The sequence below is a fragment of the Orussus abietinus genome, unplaced genomic scaffold (genome assembly GCF_000612105.2).
Source record: "Orussus abietinus isolate OABI.00-Male unplaced genomic scaffold, Oabi_2.0 scaffold477, whole genome shotgun sequence".
Lineage (NCBI taxonomy): Eukaryota > Metazoa > Arthropoda > Insecta > Hymenoptera > Orussidae > Orussus > Orussus abietinus.
Window position 1 is genome coordinate 8,434 of NW_019394646.1, and position 16,265 is coordinate 24,698.

Below are 16,265 nucleotides of genomic sequence, written 5' to 3' on the forward strand. Positions count from 1 at the left end.
CAGAGACCCATTCCACTTATACAAAACATATCCAATTTCCACTCAACAATCCTACGGAACAACGACCCCGATAGCAGCTTACGTTCTACCCAAAATACCCTATATAGCCCTTTCTGAAGATCAAACCTACTTCTTTACACCAGAGGACCAATACATCCAACAATGCCTTCCTCACCGTCAACAACTCCTATGCGAACTCACTATCCCCCTCCACAAAACCGAATCATCCACGAGCTGTGAGGTTCAACTGTTGATCCAGCCGCAGGAAATGGATTGGAAGACTTGCGACCTTAGACTCACAACCCCTGGAGCCACGTACTGGCAAAAGCTGGTAACATCCAACAGCTGGCTCTATGCCGCCATTAAACCCGACACCCTAAGGATCCACTGCCAGAATAAAATCACATGGAGGCATGGAGGAAATCAAGGGACAGGGGATCTTACAATTGGCCCCCGGATGCAGGATGATCAGCCAAACCACACGGCTAACAGCAACCAAAGAAATTTCAACCAACACATCCTATCACTACACGCCATCAACACTGCTGAACCTCACATCGATTTCCGGACCAGTAGCCGAATCCCACCAAATAGCCATCGATCACTTAGCCAAGGAACTTACCTTCGGCAGCACTAACCAAAATTGGAAGCACGGCAAGAATGGAATGGCCCTATCACGATTGGACGCCGAAGTTCACAACATCCAAACCCAACATCAAACTCGACTCCATCACCAGCTTACAACCTACCTACCGGTAGGAATTTCAATTCCCACACTCTTTATCGTCCTCGCGGGACTCGCATACCTTTTTTTTCGACGATGTCCATTGCCAAAGTCACCGCGCCAAACACCGCCAGAACCACCGAGAGAACCCCCCGCGCTCACAAAATGCATCTCTCCACGCGGTCAATTCATTTCAAACCCAATTCCTTTGTCAACGCCCGCACCCCCGACGAATAGAGTGATTGCCATCTTACCGATCAGTAGCATAGAGACGGCACTTTAGCTCACCCGTCTGGTTCTGCCAAACTCTGTAATACCCGATCAACCATGTCAGATCACACTCATAAACACAGAAATTAAAAGAGGAGAAATTCCCATTCTTGAAACATCTGACGCATTTACCATTAACCCACATGGTTGATCGAGTAAATAGCAGCCCTAGGTTGACACCCTTGAAAGCACCATCCATCAGATGATGTTTCATCTAAGGGGGGAAGTGTTACGTAGACACTACTTACGAAATAATCGCGACCCGGTAAATTGGAAGGTAGTCATGGAATTCCATAAATTAGCACGCGATTTTGCCATACGCTTGCGAAATGAGGTCCCACTCGACCTGACTAAGATCGCGCCACCGACCCAAGTAGACCAGGTCGCGATCAACCGGGCCCAAATGCATCCTGGTGACGCTGCAACATGTCCTCCACCCCTGCAAACACCGCCCTCGTCTAAACCATGGAACCCCCACCAATTGGAGCGCCGTCCCAAATTCGTCAATAAAAACCAACAACCGTCCAGTTATTGGGCAGTTAATCGCAGTCAGTTAGAAGAAAGGTGAGACTCATACCGAGTCCCACGAAAATCATCATCGTCATCGACCACGAGCTTGGAGTCTTTGGTTCTCGACTCTCAGTTCCTAGCGAGTCTGAGACCGAAATCATCGAACTCGGAGGATCACCTGCACTTCGAGCTACAGTTGTGCTGCTCGGTACTCCGGCGATCCAAGAGCATCAATCCAGGAAGGGACGGCGGCACTAGTACATCCGTTGGACGGGAGGCTCCGAGGAGACCTCCAACCCTAGGGCACGTCACGGGCGGAACGCGTTCACGCGCAGTCATCCGGTTGGTCGATCTAAGGAGGACGTCACCGAACTTGGCCGCTGATCTAAGCCAGGTACAGGCCCTTTCGCAAGCTCGGGTCACCTTCATCTTTAATCCTAACCTCATCTTTCATCGCAACTAAAACCACCCGAATTCCATGCCTAGCTCCGGTTAACCGGATAGATTAAGTCTTTTATATCTCCAAACATTTCAATATCCTGTTTCGCGCTAGAGTCACGCGAACCTCGCAAATTCAGAATGCCAGAAGTGTCATGTTAGCAGATTAAGGCGTCCAGTGACCTACTGCCACTGACCGCCTTATCGCGTCATCCGAAACTCCGCAACGCGGAACGAAATCGAATCGTACGAATTAAATGCGAGCACCTTCGAGGACCCTCACGACTTGTATAAACCCCATCCGACTGAAAGACAAAAATATACATCCTCATCAATTTATTGATAATCTCCGTTTATTGGGCCTCCTTAGCTCCCCATTCCTACAAATCCCACCAGAGGATTTGGTCTAGCCGCTCGGACCATCTCCTCACAATAATATCTGATCATTACGTGGACGTTCGAGGTAAAACCTTATTGGGCAAAACCCGAACTTTCCCCTCGGCCGCCACGTAACAAGATTATGGATTAGTCCTAACACAAACTAACAAGCGGATGACATGAGTTTGTTTACTGCGTACCTTATCGTGAGAAGAGTCAATAATCGATATTAAAGAGAAAATAATTAAGTAATTGAATGAAAAAAATATTCCAGCAGTATTTAGGTATTAGAATGAAAATTTACTTGAATTACTCTCGTTCCAGGAGCGGCATTTTCAAACAATGTTGCCGTATATAATTTTGTATCAAATTCTGGTGCATTATCGTTAACATCGTTTACAATGATGATCGCTGGCACTGAAGTAGAAAGGTTTGATAGCGGCCCCACTTCTTGAGCAATTATCTAGAATGTAACCAGTGATTAATGAATATCACCAACATGGTCTTCATTTCATCGCATCAGGATATTCACCTTGAAGGTTAAACAGTGGTGCACCTCATAATCTATGAGAGAGTTGTCATGTACTGTTATCAGAAAATTTGCCGCACGCTCTGCAACGGCAGGAGATATATCGAAAGTGCCATTGTTGTTTTCCAGTTTCAAAGTGAATATTCCAGCTTTACCGATATCTTCATCAGTAACTTTCGTGATATATGGTTCCTTAAAAGTTAATATTGATCCAATCCCTGCATTCTCATCTATCGAAGCCATGTATCTACAATTATAGCAACAAGTCTGTTAAATATTGTTTCAGAGTATAATAATTGTGATTTGAAAAAGTACCATTGACGCTGCTTTTATAATTACGTAAAATATAATTATATGAACGAGAGAGATGCAAAACAAGTTCTCCAAGAGACGGGAAACCATGCCACTATAAAACATCACCATAAAGGTCGTTGGATGCTTAGAATTGTACTTTAATGTAGAATCCCTTTCGTTGCGAGTCTTTGATTCTCGATACGAAACAAGCTAATTACAAATCGTCTGAATTGAGGTCTTACAAGGAAACATTCCCAAGTATCCGCCTCCGATCTTATTGAGTTTCATATATGTTGAAGAACACAAAAATCTAAGAGGCACGTGTTTTTTTATATCTGCAATGATCCACATTTAAGGGGTGAAACAATCCCCCGAAGTTTAGCGAAAAATCGGTTTTTTAAACATTTTTCGTAGGAGCAGTGGAGGGATTTCGACGAAACTTTGTATAAACGTATTCTGTATAAGGTCGGTGACAACACAATATTGTTCAGTAATGTTGCACCCCCTCAAGGGGGTGAACTACCCTTCAGGTGACATTTTTTTGTAATATACATTAAACAAGCACTCCTACTTAAGTTCCACTTACGCGATGTGATTGCTCGCAAAAAATTAAGAAATACGTGTTTTTTGCTTTTTGCCAATAAACATTTAAACATCGGTTGTAAACAATGAATGTAGGTGGTATTGAAAATCCAATTTTATCGTTTCACCACGGAGATTGTATTACTAGTTGGAAACGGGTGATGACTGCATCGTCGAATCCGTTGCGAAACAATTTTAGCCTCTGAAACTATTTTTTAATTTATTTATAAATAATTGCATGTTATGAAAATCAATGACATTTTGAAGAATTACCACGTTGACACGACTTATGTACGATGAATTGGTCACGATATAACCCAATAAAGGTAGTCGGGATATACCCTAATACCACCTACATTCATTGTTTACAACCGATGTGTAAATGTTTATTGGCAAAAAGCAAAAAACACGTATTTCTTAATTTTTTGCGAGCAATCACATCGCGTAAGTGGAACTTAAGTAGGAGTGCTTGTTTAATGGATATTACAAAAAAATGTCACCTGAAGGGTAGTTCACCCCCTTGAGGGGGTGCAACATTGCTGAACAATATTGTGTTGTCACCGTCCTTATACAGAATACGTTTATGCAAAGTTTCGTCGAAATCCCTCCACTGCTCCTACGAAAAATATTTAAAAAACCGATTTTTCGCTAAACTTTGGGGGGTTGTTTCACCCCGTAAATGTGGACCATTGCAAATATAAAAAAACACGTGTCTCTTAGATTTTTGTGTTCTTCAACATATATGCAACTCAATAAGATCGGAGGCGGACACTTGGGAATGTTTCCTTGTTAGTCATTGTTTTTCGATACTCTCTAGGTCTGGTGGGTAAACGCATTAGGTGATTGTTCATCCGTGAGGTAGAATGGTACACACTACCCTATTTTGATACACTAATTTATTATCAGGCCACTTGTTGCATTGAGGGGTATTCTCGTATAAGAGTTTAAGAAATTACCAGTTTTCATGAACTTTTTATAAGAAAACTGTAAATTATATTTGAATTACTTTTTTTATAACATGAAGAGGTTTCTTAGAGTTTAAAAGATATTTTTTCTTTTAATTTTCTTTATGCTTCTTCAAATAGGATATAATGTTCGCAGCCACGTCCAACAACACAGCGAATGTCATCGAGAATTGTAGCAGCTGGATGTAACAGGCATCTGGGTGCCAAAAATAAAATATTTTCGTAAAACTGGATAGTATACGCTGGGGTTATGCCTATGTAAAAAAGAATATTTGCAAAATTGGAGAATTTCTAGTGTCCGGAATCAAAATGAACTGTTTATCATGTTCTGTTAATAAAACACTATTTTCCATATAGATGCTTTTTTGTGTCTTGTGTCTTGGTCTGTGCACCGCTGCCGTGCTACGTCCAACTTTTTACAATTAGTCTAGCCTGGCGCACATCTCTGGTACTCCTTTCAGCAATAAAAAATCAACTTTAAATTTCTGATATAAATATTATAAATAAATAATAAAATTGAAATGATGGGCATAATTCGTGGAGAAATGTGTAAGAAATTTAACGGGTTTTGTGTGGTTACATTTGTTGATTAGTTTTTGAGTTATCTTGCACGCTAATTTGAAAATTGTAGTTCCGAAGAGCACACGTTTAATAGTAGCCTCAATTTCATTTCAAGTTTTTATCTATCCCTGTTTATTTTATTTTTTATTAAAAAATTTAATCGTTAGTGAACAAATTGCTGTGATTTTAATAGCATCCGTTTTATAATCGAGGAATTCTGACGTGCGTTGTTTGGATATCTTTTACAGTTGTTTCGGACATTTCTACATTTGTGAAGATAACGGGCACCTCTATCACGAATAATAAATTAACGCATCTCATTCAACTGGTTATAACATCATTCGACCTTATGTACTTTCATGTTTCGACCTTAAAATTGTGTGTGTATACTTCAGTGATGTACTTTCGATTTATAAAAAAATCGATTTTTTTTTTGTTACATGAGAATCCTTCCTTAGATAGTAACTAAATTTTTGCTCCGAAAACATTAACAGTTCATGTGTTATCTGAACCATAAATTGAATTTAAATTCAATTACTTGGTAAGATAAAAAATATTAAATACGGTTGACACAGAACATACCTGTCACTTTCGAAGACTGGTGGATTGCTTCCTGTTTCACTCAGTAAGATTCCTAGTTCGATAACAGTTGCTTGAGCAACGGGTTCATCACTCGAGCGACGCACTTCCTCCGCAACTATAGTTAAGATAATTGGGATCCCAGTGTGTGTCATTTGGGAAATCTCTTCCAAAGGACGAGCTAAAGTAATTTCACCTGCAATGGATATCAGTTAACAAAATAAAATAGAAAGCAATAAACGACTATATCTGCAACAAAATTGATTGGTGTGACTTTGATCACAATGGGATATTTAAGTGAAAATACAAACATACATAATTTATTGCTGGATTGTAAAAAATTCACTAGTAAAGAGCTACAATATTTCAAGAGAACGTTATACAATTATAGCAAAACGTTTTTCAAAATTGTATTGTTAGTTTAGGAATGCATATTCTTTTGAATAAAACGAGACCGTTTCTGATACTGTTGTTATGTAGCCAATTACGTTCCTACAATATTGAGAAGTGTGATAAACGAGCAACACCGAACAAAAGGTTGAATGTACGTATTGGGTTGTTCGGAAAGTAATTTCGTTGTTTCCCAATAGAGGACTTAATTTTTGTTTCACGGCCAACTTCACACTTAAGCCGCATAATCACTATATATTTTGACAGCTGATCTAGCAAGGCTTGCTTGTGAAAAAGTTTGATTGATTCTACGCAGTAGTTTTTTGGTTGGTACCCTTTTAAATATGGAAAGTGAAAAGCGGCATTTACGGCATATTTTACTTTCTTACTATCAAGAAGGTAAAAATACTGTTCAAGCAAGAAAAACATTATCCGATGTGTATGGAGAAGATGTATTGACGGAACGCCAGGGTCAAAATTGGTTTGCAAAATTTAGATCCGGCAATTTTGATATTGAAGATGCACCACGTTCTGGAAGGCCACTTAAAGCTGATGAAAACACAATAAAGGCATTAATTGATGCAAACCGGCGAATAACAACTCGTGAAAATGCTGAGAGATTAAATTTATCGAATTCGACCGTTCATGATCATTTGAAACGCCTAGGTTTAATCCCACAGCTCGACATATGGATTCCTCATGTTCTTACGGAATGAAATTTGTGTCATCGCATTGACGTCTGTGCTTTGCTTCTCAAACGTGAAGAAAATTATCCATTTTTGAAGCGCATTATCACTGGGGACGAGAAATGGGTTGTCCACAACAATGTTACACGCAAGAGATCATGGAGTAAAAAAGATGAATCGGCTCAAAGAACTTCGACAGCCGAAATTCATCAAAAAAAGGTGATGGTATCTGTTTGGTGGGATTTCAAAAGCATCGTTTTTTTTTTGAGAGAGATTCTACCGAACAACACAACGATCAATTCTGAAGTGTACTGTCACCAGCTGGACAAATTGAATGATTCACTTAAACAGAAGAGACCAGCATTGATCAATAGAAAAGGTGTAGTGTTTCACCAAGATAATGCGAGACCTCATACAAGTTTCTTCACTCGCCAAAAGCTTCAATAGCTTGGATGGGATATACTGCCACCCCCACCATATTCTCCAGATCTGGCACCTTCTGAATATTACTTGTTCCGGTCTTTACAACATTTTTTAGACGGTAAAACCTTTACTTCAAATGAGGAGGTCAAAAATCACATGGATCAGTTTCTTTACAGCAAAGCCAAACATTTTATGAGCGTGGAATCATGTTACTGCCAGAAAGATGGCAAAAGGTATTGGACCAGAATGGACAATATATAATCCAATAAAATATTTATTCGCTATAAAAAAATCGTCTTTCATTTTCATAAAAAAAAAACGAAATTACTTTCCGAACAACCCAATAGAATCTTTTCATATCTGTGAAATATTTAAATCTATTAGTGTGACCCTAAGGGTGACGCTAGGAGGTTAGAGTAGGTATAGTTCAGCTTCAGGACCTCTCGGAGCCCGTGGAACCGTGCGAAGTGAAGGGACGTGAGAAAGTCAAGGCGGAAGCCCCGGGTTCAGGTTACCCGGGAGGTGGGACCCTTTGTCCCACAGGAGGTATACTGCGAATTCACTGGTAGGACGCCCATCCGGAAAGCGGACCGAATACGAAGTCCTCCAACCGAGTGGTGCGCTTCATCCGGAGAAATTCGCTGGCAAGGGCCGCCTGGGGACTAACAACCCCAGCACCCCGACTGGAGGGGATCGACAGGGTGAGGTCTGATTGACTTGAGAATGATTGAGAGTTCGGTGGTGTTGCATTTGTCTCTGCGATTCGTTGTAAAATTTCATTGCGTATGTTGAATGTCGTCTGAAATTGCATTTGATGTTAACCTTTGATTTTTAAATATTTCACTGAATGTTACTATTGTAATTGATTGTTTCCTAATTTTAAGCTCGGTTCCCAATTTACCCCTTACAATATTTTATTGAAATTTAGTTCGAATCGATTAATTCCTAATTAACATTAAATTTATAATGTCGAGGTTTGGTTCCCCATGAATTTTTATTAAATCCTATGCCAATTAATTAACCATTGTTTTATGTTGGTCGTATTCTTGCATTTTTTTTTAATTTTGGTCTAACATGACATGTAACGATACATGAAATATTCCAGATTTTAATTTTGCCAAAGTAGATTTGTAATTTCGAAATCCAAATTCTTGCAAACTTCATTGTATAGTGTATGCTTGTAATTGTGACTTTCGTGTTCGCACATTGTTCCAATTGAAAATGTAGACATTTGACCCGCATATATTTTGGGATACACCCCGAGTTGTATTCGAAATTTATTTTTAAGGTTGTTCTTTAGTAATAAAATTTTGTTAACTGTTAATACCCCTAGCCTTGTTATTTCCGTCTTTGACCCTCTGTGCACCTCAGTCCCCGGCTCTACGATTGAATTCATGGTCAAAAAGGGGGTTTGATCCGTGCTGCAGGTAAGTTGATCTGAATGCGGATCAAGATTTGTTAATATTTCGACGTAAAAAAAAAATTGGGGGCTCGTCCGGGATGACTAGCACATGGTCGTCGAAAATAGGAGATGAATACTAGGTCCACAGGCCCTGCATCAGATTCAGAAGAATTACCCCCTCCCTTTCGAAGCAAATCTAAACTTTTCCGTTCTACGGAAAATTTATCCTCTTTGGGAGCCGAAACTAACGAGCCCGAAGAAACTTCAGATAAACGCTCTGTATCGAACCCACCAGTTTTCGATTCCCCGACAACCAGCATCCCTAAAGGACAGAGTATTTTTGACTTAATACCCCTTCAAGCGGCACTAGAAGAAAAATCTTCTTCCGGTCAACCCAAAAGTCTTCCCAGGGGAAGGCCACCCAAGTCCAAAGGAAATACTCCAAAAACCCCCACAGTACTCGAGACATTTGATTTTCTGAGCGTCTACAACGACCTCTTGAGTGATAGGATTCTCCAACCATCCGAAATTGTTAAAATAGAATCTATCGATATGGTCTCCAATAATCAGTTAGTCTCTCTGAGGCACCCCTTGGAGGCTAACTCCAAATTTGATGGCGGAAATATTTTCTAGAGTAGGTTTATAGAAGGATGCGACGGGGCTCGGTCTATGCTCCCAGAAAACATTGAGGGTAACCTCACTAAATTGATACGAACCTGTCTAACTGGAGAAGCGCGACGCACGATCCACAACCAACCCTTTGATGAAGTTGAAAATTTGTGTAAATTTTTGAAGGATTTATTTGCCCCTGCCAAAATTGTATATCAATTGCAAGGAGAGCTAGGAAGCTCTTTTCAAGAGGACGACGAAATCGTATTGACCTACGCAAACTGCGTAAGGAGTCTAGGTGGCGATATCTTGGAAGCGCACAAAATTAATCAACGGTGGAAGGGTGGACCCTAACTTCCAAGCACCAATCTAGGGCGACTTGAAAAGATGCTTCATCCAAGGATTGAAACCGGAGATAGAACAACGAATTAGCAATTTCGAAGACATCAAGGAAGCAGTGACCAAGGCCATAGAAATTGAGAGGGAACTAGCAGCGAGGATGGCCCTGCGGAAGAAGCGAGGAAAAGGCGACCCGAAGACCACTTCACCAACAGCTGCAGCCAAACCACGGAAGGTACAGGCCGATATCCACGTGATCGGCACTACCGAAGGATGCTGTACTATCTGCCAACGGCCTGGTCACACTGCCGACACCTGTTACCGAAGGAATGCAGGGACCCCTAACCAGACAGCTGAGCCCATCCAAAATTCAACCCCTTCACCAATAGTAATTTGCCAAATTTGCCAGAAGAGAGGACACGGAGCGGATAAATGCTGGCGGCTCCAACCTACCACAATCACATGTCAATTATGTCAAAATAGGGGTCACACGGCTATCCAGTGCTCAAGGAACCCCCGGGTTGTAAGTCCACCAAGGGAAACTCCGATATGTCAAATCTGCCGGAAGAGAAGGCACTTAGCCGACAAATGCTGGTCCGCGGTCCGAAATCCATAGCCTCCAGTCTCGCAAGTACGAAGACCCAGGAACCAAATCTGCCAGAGGAATGGTCACACAGACCAATGCAGAACTACAATTAGGACCGGGGGAGTACCCTCAGGAGAAACCAAAACCTGCCGATACTGCAAGAGAGAGGACCACACCATAGAGGAATGTAGGACCAGGGAATACAACAACAGTAGAAACAACCCGCCGGGAAACGGGAACGGGCCTTTCGGAACCAGCGCGCCGAGGGAGCCCGCAAGCCAACAGCGTCAAGCCATGGTGATGCAGCAGAACGAGATAGGAACCAACAGCGAGTATTCCGAACAGTGGATATCTATTTAAATGGGAGCAAGCGTGTACCAACTATCAAATTAAAATTAAGAAATGAGCCAATAGAGACCTAATGCTGGTTTCAGGAGCCAACCCTAACATTATGGAGATCGGGATAGTGGAAGATCACGAGCAGATCGATTTTACCGCAATTTTGCAGTTTAACGGGATTTGGCCAGACCCTGTATTCACTTTGAGACAAATGAAAGTGAATTTGCTAGGGAACATGGTCCTATTCCACATAGTACCCGATGACTTCCCGATAGTAAAATCCGCAATTTTGGGATTGGAATTCTTTATCCAGAGTGAAGCCGTTATAAACTATGCCAGAAAACAGCTTGAACTCCCAGGAAACATTATACCTTTTGCGACACCCGAGACCATTATGCTCCCTGCTCCATTAGGATAGCAAAAGGGACCCACGTTTATAATGTACCCTGGGAAAACGTAGCTGGCGCATTCAGCGACATATTTCGAGACACTCTGATTAAAATAATAGTTTGTCACGGGTTTATCAAATACGCCCCTAAAGAAGATCGGCAGCAAATTTTGGCAGAATTCCACTCAACACCCATTGGAGGACATAGGGGAGTTACCAAGACGTATAATCGAGTCCGACATCACTTTTACTGGGAAAACCTAAAGGTCAACATGCAGCAATTTATTAAACGATGTTTGCAATGTCAGCTGCGAAAATTAGTACGGGTAAAAACCAAACAACCAATGATAATAACGCATATACCGGAAAAAGCTTTCGAAAAAATAGCAATGGACATAGTAGGACCTCTACAGAAGACAAAAAGGAACAACGAGTACCTTCTCACCATGCAAGATCAGCTAACAAAGTACTGCATTCCGGTGCCCTTATCCGACGCGATATCTATGAATATAGCGGATGCCTTTGTAAAAAGATTAATTTGTATTTTTGGAACCCCCCAGGGGGTATTAACCTACCAAGGGCGAAATTTTCTAAGTAACCTTTTAAAGGCCGTCGCTAAATATTTCCGGATAGAGACGGTGAAAACCACGGCTTTCCACCCTCAATCAAACGGATCCTTGGAACGATTCCACCATGCCCTAGGCGAATACCTTAAACAATATGTGAGCAAGGAGTCGGAATGGAACGAGTGGGCAGAATTCGCCATGTACAATTACAATACTAGCGTAGACGAGGGGACCAAGCATGTCCCGTATGAGCTAGTCTTTGGAAAGATTGCTCATCTGCCGTCAGAAACGGCCCTGTCCCCAGTAGAGCAGTTGCCTACCCAGCACGACTACCTGGCCCAGTTAATAACCCAACTCTATACTCGACAAGAACTAGCAAGACAAAACTTAACACGTTGAGTGCCACGTCAGTCACCGGTGACTGACACTGAACTTTCCGTTCAGGCCGCGTCAGTCATCGGTGACTGACACTGAACTTTCCGTTCAGGCCGCGTGGCCTCACCGCGATTCCCTCATAAATGCGCGTGGTAGCTAACCTGTTAAACTTAAAAATTAACATTGTTTTAAGTTGTTATCTAAAATTTATGTAAAGTCCACTTAATTTTTATTTAATGCGGGATTTTATTATTAATGTACTTGAACATTTTTTCAGAAAACGTTAATGGATTATACTAAAACAAGGTAAAGATAAAAATGATTGTCCCTCGCAAGTGTCAGAAAATGTTATAACTTGTTTGGTCAAATTTCTTGCTATTTTTCTGCCATTCTGTAGCACATTTTCTTTATAGCACGATTTACAATATTTTCGCACTGCTGAAACTCTGCCAGATTTTATCTGCAGTTTATGTCGTTTTCTACTGGTTGCAATTCTGTTGGATGGAACGTCGGCTTCCTTGCAATTTGTTAGGTAAACCGCCAATTTCTTGCGGAATTCCGTAATGCTGATACTCTTCTTTGTGATATTTTTGCATAAAATAAAACTATTCAGGATTGCAGTATTTAACAAAAGTTCAACAGCCAGCTTCCTATACCACTTCACAGATCTTATTAGTGGACTATTATTATAGGCATTCATCTGATCAGATAAGTCGACAGCTGCCTTCTCTGTATTATAGTCCACTATAATTTTCGGTTTCAACTTATACCCTGATCGGCTCTGAACATTGACCATTTCCGACGAATGTTTTGTTGACAGAACTAATATGTCCCGCTTGTCCTTCCATTATAAAATGGTTATTCCTTCTCTATTTTCTTTCGCAATTGCCTCTCCCCGTTTTAACATTTTCGAAATCACCTGCTGCGGATTCCCTCGCCGATTCGAACGTAACGTTCTTACTAAATGCACGTTTTTGCCAATTAGTTTTTCTGCCAATTCCACACTTGTATACCACTTATCGGTATATAACGTGTGCCCCTTATGGAATATGTCCCTGCAAAAGGACATCACGATTTTAGTGGGCGTATTTTCTTGTTCCAAAGATTTTCCCGCGTACACACGAAGGGCATATGTGTAGCCAGATTTGCAGCATAACTTATATATTTTCATTCCGAATTTATGGCGCTTCTGTTTCAAGTATTGCCTAAATATAATACGGCCACGAAACGGAATCAACGATTCATCAATGCATACGTCCTCTGTCGGGTTGTAATATTTTTTAAAATTTGTTTCCAGTGCGTCTACAAGTGATTCGATTTTAAACAAACGGTTGGATCCATTATTGTTTCTATTATCGGCAAAGTGCAGCATTCTCAGTAACAATTCGAACCTGTTTCTGGACATGACATTTTGTGGGAATGTTTGCACATACGCAGGATCATGGGACCAATATAAGTGTATGGCCGGTAATCGCACCCATCCCATCCATAGAATTAGTCCTAAAAATCGCTTTATCTCACACTTATTTGTTACTGTCCACTTTTTCAAGCGCTCCGAGCATCCGCCTTCTAATGTTGTGACGCATATAGGTTCGTTTGTTTCACAATTTCCTCGAATAATGTATCCGGCACATATAGTTCGTAGCAATTTTCTACTGCTACATCCGACCTTAAACTTAAATCTTCAATTACAAATCCAGAAGGAGAGGCAAAAGATAGAATACTTGGCTGATTTCCCCTCGGATCACTCCAATCTTCAACACTTTTTTACTCTTCCTCTGATGAAGAAATAACGGTCACTCTATACCGTCTTTTAGCGAAAATAACTTCGCTATTATCACTTTCAGACGCTTCGACTGACATTCTGAAGGCTAAGGAATAATTTTCGTGTGCACTGGACCAAGAACCATAGAGGACTGAATGGATATAAACGTAAAACATTTCAAAAACGTATCACGTAGGATATTTCTAACGTGTTTGTATTACTTTGTCGTAGCCTAAGCCGAGCCCCGGCCCGAAGTCGATTTCAATGTAATCTTATCTAGCGGGCCAAACGATAAACAATACAAAACAAGCGAGGCACCTAACGTGTTGGATGAATGTCCATATAAGCATTCCCTTTCAAACAGAAATATCTTCCACTACGATAAGAAACAATGGCCCTAATATGTAAACATTTGCATCGAGTAAATTCTATTTGGTAGTATTGCCCTTCGCATTGTTGTACCACGATACCAGCGCGCGTGGCCTGACCGGGAAGTCGTTATAAAACCGCGTGGCACTCAACGTGTTAATAAAGGCCAAATACACTTCCAAGAAATATCATGATCGGAAAATAAACCCCCAGACGTTCAAAGTAGGAGATTTCGTTTTCTTACTAAGAGGGCCTAAACCAGAGAAGGTTGACGACCATTATACCGGTCCGCGTGAAATACTAGAGATACTAGGCAAAGGGAATGTTCGGAACAAAATCAAGAAAACCTCGAAAGTCGTGCACCCTAATAGATTACGACGCTCTCACCTGAAACACCAGGAGCGCTAAATTCGCGTTTACTTTTCAGATGAAAGCATCGAGTAGTAGGTCCACCATCACCACCCTGCTGACCGTTGGGCTGATTGGAGTCATGCCGACTACCTTCGCCCTAATAGGATATGACTGCGGATCCCGCTCATCCAACATTACTATCATGTCTCTGCTAGACGTCGGGGAATGTAACTTCCACAAACGAGAAGTCAAGGACGTCCGCATACGCGTACAGCTCCTGCATATCAACAAATTCTTCACAGTCCAGATCAAGCAGTGCAAGGTGGAAATAGATCGACTCATCAGGAAATGCGGCATGTTTTCCCACTCCATCTATGTCCCGAACGGGAAACACGCCTACGTGGAGGGCGTGTCAAGGGACAGCTGTTTAGATATGCACCACTACGGGAATGCACATAACAGGAAGAACCATTATATACGGGATCTTCCCCAACCAGACCATATCCAGACCCACTCTTCTGGCCGGAACACTAGGTGGAAACGGTAACTGTGAGGGCGGAGCGTACTCAGACCCGTACGGAAGTTGGACCGGAGTTACCGTAGTCAGTAATATAAAGGTCATCTTCAGGGACTACATAGCCAGAGTGAACCACGACACAAACAAGTTGCATTTAAATTCAGAAGCGGTATGTGAAAATCCAAGACCCGATGAACCTACTTCGAAGGAAAATACACCTTTTGGGACCCAGTATCTGCTGACGCTTGCTCGTTTAAGTAGTGTGGAGCATTATATGAGGGGCCGGTCGAAAAGATGACTAACAGCGACCAGAAAACCAACCAAACAGTATAGTCACTAATGAGCAGCGACGTCACCTTCGCCTTGACAGCCAAATCAGATCTTAAGGGTTGTGAATATACCCTGACCAGGACCGAACATCCCAAATTATTAATATTCGAAAAGGGGAAGTTTCAATCCCGCGTACACAGATTGAGACGGTCAATTTAGGCATCCTCACCAATGTGAATTCGAAATTCATTTTCGTTGAAAAACACATCCGCACACATGTCCAACATCTCCACTAGGACGTATTAACCCAATACTGCAATCTGGAAAGACAAATGCTGAAAAATTCCTTAGCTATAGCCACACAAGCACCCGACGAATTCGCATTTAGATTAATGAAGGGATCTGCCCACATGGCACTAGTGGCAAAAGAAGTCGTGCAATCATCAAATGCGTACCAGTAGAAGTAAAATTGTTCCAGACCCCCCGCTGCTACCACGAACTACCAGTATAGATGGGCAACGCCACACTATTTCTAACATCGAGGACCCATATCCTCCTAAGGATTGGACTCCAAGTGACGTGCAACCGATTGGTACCACCCATGTACCTAATAGGCGACCTATGGTACAAAATAACGCCACAGGTTACGGAGGCACTACCACCAACGGTCATCATGCCGAGTACTGCGCCCACATGGACCTACAAAAGCCCAAGATCGTTAGCCACGAGCGGCATATATTCAGAAGCCGAATTGGAAGACCTCAGGGACTACGTCATGTTTCCCGCCGAAAGATTGGCGGTTTTAAACGATTTAGCAAGAGGGATGACGGGACAGGCGACAACATTCACTGGAGAGTCCATATCCAATTTATTAGATGAGAGTACCCTGACTAAAATTGTTGAATCTGCCTGGATCAAAACATGGGATAACTTTACAAAATTCGGGAACATAAGTGCGGGAATAGTTGGCGTCTTTGTCGTTTTAAAGATAGTCAAATTAATAATTGACACGATTATACACGGGTATGCGCTCTACACCATCTACGGGTGGTCAATCTAC

General features: G+C 41.7%; 1 protein-coding gene across 1 annotated transcript in view; it reads right to left on the minus strand.

The window, feature by feature from the left end:
* Positions 1-1,008: 1,008 nt before the first annotated feature.
* The window catches only part of LOC105700219 (cadherin-86C), a 49,289-nt gene continuing 34,032 nt past the window's right edge, over positions 1,009-16,265 (minus strand). Inside the window, exons 8-11 of the mRNA XM_023432926.1 lie at positions 5,834-6,026; positions 2,853-3,096; positions 2,625-2,783; positions 1,009-1,032 (exon numbers count right to left, since the gene is read on the minus strand). Of these exons, the coding sequence (XP_023288694.1) occupies positions 1,009-1,032; positions 2,625-2,783; positions 2,853-3,096; positions 5,834-6,026 (620 nt within the window). The remainder of the gene's footprint in view (positions 1,033-2,624; positions 2,784-2,852; positions 3,097-5,833; positions 6,027-16,265) is intronic.